The sequence below is a fragment of the Fukomys damarensis genome, unplaced genomic scaffold (genome assembly GCF_012274545.1).
Source record: "Fukomys damarensis isolate Sample0158 unplaced genomic scaffold, DMR_v1.0_HiC HiC_scaffold_37, whole genome shotgun sequence".
In the NCBI taxonomy this organism is placed as follows: Eukaryota; Metazoa; Chordata; class Mammalia; order Rodentia; family Bathyergidae; genus Fukomys; species Fukomys damarensis.
The window spans coordinates 1,629,665-1,636,067 of NW_022900949.1; the positions used below are offsets into that span (position 1 = coordinate 1,629,665).

Consider the following 6,403-nt stretch of genomic DNA (forward strand, 5'->3'; position numbering starts at 1 on the left):
CCGCCCGCCGCGGGCCACCGCCTGGGCCACCGGCGCGCGCTGTTTGAGAAGCGGAAGCGGCTCAGTGACTATGCGCTCATCTTCGGCGTATTCGGCATCGTCGTCATGGTGACGGAGACCGAGCTGTCCTGGGGCGTCTACACCAAGGTGGGCCCCAGGGTCCCCCAAAATCAAAGCAAAAAGAAAGCAAAGCTCTCAGGGGCCGGGCACCTCGGGGAAGTCGAGGCTTGGTGGGCGGGTGCTGCCTCTGGCCATCCCTGACGCCCACCCTGCGGCGTCCTGTGTCCCCTCTGTCCCAGGCGTCTCTGTATTCCTTCGCCCTGAAATGCCTCATCAGCCTGTCTACCATCATCCTGTTGGGCCTTGTCGTGCTGTACCACGCCCGGGAGATCCAGGTTGGTGGCCCCACCGGGCCCGGGGACACCGAGGGACAGATGAGGTCTTTAGAGGGAAAACAGAAGTGCCCGTCCCCCCAGAATTATCTGTAACATGGCCTACACTTTCATTTTCATTGCTGAGTTCACAAAGAAAAGAGGTAAGCCAGGTGTGGTGGCACTCGCCTGCCGTCCCAGCACCCTGGGAGGCTGAGGCAGGAGGATCTCAAGTTGGCGCTCATGCTGGGCAACTTAGCGAGACCCTGTCTCAAAATAAAAAATAAAAAGGGCTGGGGGTGGAAAGGCCCTGGGGTCCATCCTCAGCACCTCTACAAAACAAAGTGACGCCACCACACCCGGAAAATACCTCCATCATTCACTCTATCAATGCCTTGTCCCCCTACCCCCAGTTTCACATTTGGGGGGGCTTAATGTGTATAATGTATTTTGATTATATTCATTCCTCTTTACCCACCTTTATATTCCTTCTACTCCCACCACACACACCTTTTTTTTTTTAAAGATCTTGCTAAGTCACTAAACTGCCCAGGCTGGGCTTAAAGTCAAGATCCTCCTGCCTCAGCCTCCCAAGTAGCTGCAGATCTAGGCTGCTGTTTTGTTCGAATTCTCCCCGGCACATATGACCAGAGAGTTCTGTTCATGCGCCCCATTTCTGACTGTGGTGGGGCGGCAGCTCCAGCCAGTTTGGGTTTCAGCCTGGGGATGTTCAAAGCGCCATGTTGGGCTTGGGGCTGAGTGCCACCTCCCTCCGCAGCTGTTCATGGCGGACAATGGGGCCGACGACTGGCGAATCGCCATGACCCGCGAGCGCATCCTCCGCATCTCGCTGGAGCTGGCGGTATGCGCCATCCACCCGGTGCCTGGACACTACCGCTTCACCTGGACGGCGCGGCTGGCCTTCACGTACGCGCCGTCGGTGGCCGAGGCCGATGTGGACGTGCTGCTGTCCATCCCCATGTTCCTGCGCCTCTACCTGCTGGGCCGCGTCATGCTGCTGCACAGCAAGATCTTCACGGACGCCTCGTCGCGCAGCATCGGGGCGCTCAACAAGATCACCTTCAACACGCGCTTCGTCATGAAGACGCTCATGACCATCTGCCCCGGCACCGTGCTGCTGGTCTTCAGCATCTCCTCCTGGGTCATCGCTGCCTGGACAGTGCGCGTGTGCGAGAGGTAGGAAGCCCTCGCTCTGGAGGCTGACCTCTGGCCTCTGACCTCTGGCCTCTGACCTCTGACCAGGCATCCCTCCTGGCCCCGCCCCCACATTTAACCAGCTTTCCTTCTCCTCTCTGCCCGCCCTGCCGGACCGCAGGGAAGACATGTGAGTCTGCTCTGAGGAGGGACCCCCACCGCCACCGCCGCTGTTCCCCCGCTTTCCCCTGCTAGGAATTTAAGATTCGCTGCCATAGGAGAGACGGGAGGGCATCACCCCAGACCCGGTCCTTGGGCCCAGAGGCCCAGAGGGGGACTCTGCTGGTCCCCGAGCTGGCTCAGCCCCAGGACCTTGGGGTCGGTGACCCCGGTGTCCCTGGAGGGCAGCAGGCTACTCGCCCAGCTTGTGGGGAAACTGAGGCTCAGGGCCACTGGCATGCCCAGGCCAGTGCCCGGTTGTCCAAGGGACCAAAAGGTCCCAGCTGGCCCTGTGGTGGACACAGGGAGGGTCTCGGGGGTCCTCACCCCTTGGGTCACCTCGGGTCCCCAAGCTGCCCCCACAGCCCACCTCAGAAGCCTAATTAGAAACGTCAGGTTGGGGTCCCCAGGTCCCCGCCGGGTCGGGGCGAGGCCAGCGGGCAGCCAGTCCTAAATTCCACGCCCACAGAGACGCTTGTCCCTGCTCCCCTCGCTGTGGCCCGCATGTCCCCTCGGCCCTGCTTCTGGGCAGGTGAGCACCCGGAAGTCTAGTCTGGGGGCCAGGGCGGGGCCCGCTTGTCTCCCGCCGGTCCCTGTCCCAGATTCCACTGACCCGGGAAGGAAATGGGGCTCCCCAACCTCCCGGAGCTGGTAGCAGAACCCACTGTGGAATGGGAGTTGCGACAGGTCCCCAAGTTGTCCCCAGGCCCCGAGAGCCAGCCTCCCAGCCTGGCCTGGCGCGGTCACACAGGCCCCCTCTAGCCCAGCTGTGGCCCCGCTGTGGCCATGGGACCCATCCTGGCCTCCCCGAGCCAGCTGTGTCCCGAGGCTTCCTGTCAGCCACTCCTCCTGCTACCTGACCCAGTCCCATCACACACCCTGCCCGTGCTGGTGCCCTCAGCCACCCGTGTCCCATGTGTCCGTGTGTCTGTCCGTGGGACGGGTCTCGTCCTCCGTCACATCCCAGGCTGAGGGGGTGAGTAAGCTGGCACGGGGGAGATCAGAAGGAACAGACACTGGGCATGGTGTGATCCCAGCACTCGGAGGCTGAGGCAGGAGCATCTCCATGGGTTCAAGGCCAGCCTGGGCCACATAGTGATCCGGAGTAGGAGCAGGGGCGGGCAGGCCACCGTTCCGTCCCCCCGGGGCTGCCCCAGGCACTGATGGCCCCAGGCCGACCAGTCCCTGCGAGGCCGGTGGACTCGTCTGCAGTCACGTCCCCACCAGGGTGCCGCTTGCCCTGGGCCCCGGCCCTGACCTGGCCTCCTGCCCCACCTCCAGGTACCACGACAAGCAGGAGGTGACCAGCAACTTCCTGGGGGCTATGTGGCTCATCTCCATCACCTTCCTGTCCATCGGCTACGGAGACATGGTCCCGCACACCTACTGTGGCAGGGGCGTGTGCCTGCTCACCGGCATCATGGTGAGGCCTGGGACATCACCTCTACCTCCACAGCCCTGGCATCGGGCATTGGGTGCTTCTGTGCCTCAGTTTCCCCAGTGATCACTTCTTTCATAGCCCCTTTATGTGAAATGCCTCGAAGTGCCAAAGTCACAGCCAGCCCCACCCTTGGCCGAGGAGCCCCTGTTGGAGTGGAGGGCACCCTGTATGACTCAGTTGGCCCAAACAGCACCTCGTGCTGCTCCCTCTTTGGTGTGGATCCCTAGTTGTCTTCTTCCTGGCTACATAGTCTTCCGGGCAGAGATTCTAGCAAAGTGTTTTGTCACTGTTGACCGAGCTTCCCCTGAGAACAGAGTTTAGGGACTCTCAAAGCCCTAGTCCTGGAGGGGGTGACACGGCACATGCCTGTAAACGCTGGCACTCGGGAGGCTGAAGCAGGAAGAGATCAAGTTCAAGCCCAGCCTGGGCAATTTAGCAACTTGGCAAGACTGTCTCAAAAAATACAAAAGAAGGGAGTGAGGGTAAGAAGGGAGGAAGGTAGGTAGGTGATTAATAAAGACTCTGATCCTGGCCAGAAGCCTGAGACAGGTGTCTTCAGGGAGCCCCTGCCCACCCCTACTTTTTTTTTTTTTTTAATGTTTATACTTTGCAGTGCTGGGGCTGGAAGCCCAGGTCTCACACATGTCGGGCAAGCGCTCGCCGCTGAGCTGCCTCTCGGCCCTTTTAATTTCATTTGGAGACAGGGTCTAAGTTGCCTGGGCTGGGCTTGAACTTAGTCCTCCTGCCTCAGCCTCCAAGTAGCTTGGCTCTCAGGTGTGCACCCCTGTACCCGGCTTCTTGTCCCTTTCTTTTTTCTTTTTTTTCTTTTTTTTTTTTGAGACAGGGTCTCACTATGTGGTTGAGACTGACCTGGAACTCATTGTGTAGCCCAGGCTGGTCTTGAACTCACAGTGATCCTCCTGCCTCAGCCTCCCAAGTGCTAGGATTACAGGCGTGCGCCACCAGGCCCAGCTCTTGTCCCTTTCTTACCCCGCTGCCCCTCCTCAGCATTCTCAGGGGCTGGATGAGGTGTGGGGCAGGGTGGCCCGGGCAGCCCCAGAGGACACTGATGACCCCCACCCCGCTCAGGGAGCTGGCTGCACCGCCCTGGTGGTGGCCGTGGTGGCCCGGAAGCTGGAGCTCACCAAGGCCGAGAAGCACGTTCACAACTTCATGATGGACACTCAGCTCACCAAGCGGGTGAGGCCCTGCTCGCATGTCTGTGCCTGTCTGAATCACTGACCAGTGCCTCGGTTTTCCCATCTGCATTATTCCGATTCACCAAGTTCACACTGTTCAGGGGTGGCGAGCAAGGAAGTGTGTGAGACACAACCATACCGCACAGGTGTGCACTGAAATGTGGCTCTGCCTTACAGTCCAGGGTTCCATAAGTTTCTGGACATTTCTAGAAGCTTCTAGAGGTTTCCAGAAATTTTCTGTCTGCTCTGTTTTGTTTTTGTGCACTTATCCTGAGGAGCTGTTCTTTCTCTGGCCCCAGGTAAAAAATGCCGCTGCTAATGTTCTCAGGGAGACGTGGCTCATCTACAAACATACCAGGCTGGTGAAGAAGCCTGACCAATCCCGGGTTCGGAAACACCAGCGTAAGTTCCTCCAAGCCATCCATCAGTAAGTCCAGAACCTTTCCAGCTCGCATTTCCGTGTCCGTCTAGCACGGAGGCGGCCAGCTGTGGCCCCGGGAGGAGGCTGAGGCCAAGCCAGCGGCTCGATGGCCTCTTCCTGGGCTTCCCCTGCAGACCGGGTGGAAAGCTGGGGCCTGCAGTTCCATGCTGGGCAGGATGGGAGCACAGAGGGAGGGCCCGGTGTTCATCCAGACAGTGCCCTCGGACAAGTCCTGGAAGTCCCCAGTGCGTGTGGGAGAAAGCATAACTTATTCTCTAGAATTACCAAGCCGTCTTACCCCTTTGACTCAAAGACAATTTCCTGTTTTTGCTTTGGCTGCTGGGAACCTCAGAATGACAGCTGTGGTCAGATCCATGCGAGCATATGGGACAATGAGAAATTCTTTCATTTCCTGTGTTGTCCTTTGTCCTGACAATTAATCAAGTGGATCTCAACGGTGGCCCTTGGGGGACTTTATGAATCCTGCAACACCAGTTACAATAAAGAGCCCAGGGGCAGCCTGGGCCCGAGTTCCTCAGGACAGCAGTGGCCAATTTAGGATTTCAACAGTAGGCAGATATGCAGCAGTAGCTCATACCTAAGATCCCAGTACTCTGGGAGGCTGAGGCAGGAGTATGAAAAGTTCGAGCCCAGCCCTAAGTTGAGACCCTCTCTGTCTCTAAATAAAATTTATTTTATTTTATTTGTTTATTGGTTCAGATGCTTTGGGGGGGCAGCTGAGACAGGGTCTCACTATGTAGCTCAGGCTGGCTTTGAACTCACTGTGTAGCCCAGGCTGGCCTCGAACTTATAGTGGTCCTCCTGCCTCAGCCTCCCAAGTTCTAGGGTTACAGGTGTGCCCCACCGCACAACAGCTGTATGAGGTTAGGGCACCCTATTGACCCTGCCCTGGACAGTCATACCCCAAGCTCTGGGGCATCTGATGCCAGCATACCCCTGGGGTACACCATTCACCCCACTCAGACAAGCCCAGGAGGGTGTTGGTGTCCCTGGTGGTCAGTCCTTGGGGCCCTGACTCGGACTGGGTGTCTGTCTCCATCTCCGTCCAGACGGGGTCCGGGGTGGGGAGCCCAGGGTTATGGGGTACCTGGGCCGACTCAGCCTCTGGATCTGGTCACCCAGGCACAGCTGTCCGGGGGCCACAGCACCCAGGCCACCCAGCAGGGGTGGCGAGGCCAGTGGCTTCTCCCTGCTGGGCCTGGTGGCCCCTGTGGGAGGTGGGCAGGGACGGGCATGGGGCTCCGGCTACGCTGAGAATAAACTGCCCTGTGGTTTCTCCCCTGCTCTCCTGCTCCCGCCAGGGCTCAGAAGTAAGTTCCAGGGTGGCCAGCAGGCTGGGTGCATGGGGTGGCTGGGTGCATGTCTGCCCCTGGCCCGGGTCGGCAGCCCAGGATGTCCTGGCTGGTCCCCTGTGGTGAGCATGTTTGTGAGCCACCCCAGCCCGGGCACCTGCCGCCTGACCCCGGCCCCGCTGTGTCCCAGGCTGCGGAGCGTGAAGATCGAGCAAGGGAGGCTGAGTGACCAGGCCAACTCGCTGGCCGATCTGGCCAAGGTGAGTGCAGGCCCCGGGGGAGGG

At 59.5% G+C, this 6,403-nt stretch overlaps 1 protein-coding gene across 2 annotated transcripts in view; it reads left to right on the forward strand.

The window, feature by feature from the left end:
* Positions 1 to 22: 22 nt before the first annotated feature.
* Kcnn1 (potassium calcium-activated channel subfamily N member 1) overlaps positions 23 to 6,403 on the forward strand; it is a 7,662-nt gene continuing 1,281 nt past the window's right edge. Inside the window, exons 1-9 of one of the 2 annotated variants that reach the window (XM_033759296.1) lie at positions 23 to 147; positions 300 to 395; positions 1,150 to 1,568; positions 1,708 to 1,716; positions 3,027 to 3,168; positions 4,276 to 4,386; positions 4,685 to 4,787; positions 6,129 to 6,137; positions 6,310 to 6,379. In XM_033759296.1, coding sequence (XP_033615187.1) covers positions 106 to 147; positions 300 to 395; positions 1,150 to 1,568; positions 1,708 to 1,716; positions 3,027 to 3,168; positions 4,276 to 4,386; positions 4,685 to 4,787; positions 6,129 to 6,137; positions 6,310 to 6,323 — 945 coding nt within the window. In that variant the 5' untranslated portion in view covers positions 23 to 105 and the 3' untranslated portion in view covers positions 6,324 to 6,379. The remainder of the gene's footprint in view (positions 148 to 299; positions 396 to 1,149; positions 1,569 to 1,707; positions 1,717 to 3,026; positions 3,169 to 4,275; positions 4,387 to 4,684; positions 4,788 to 6,128; positions 6,138 to 6,309; positions 6,380 to 6,403) is intronic. The other variant, XM_033759297.1, reaches the window with a different exon arrangement.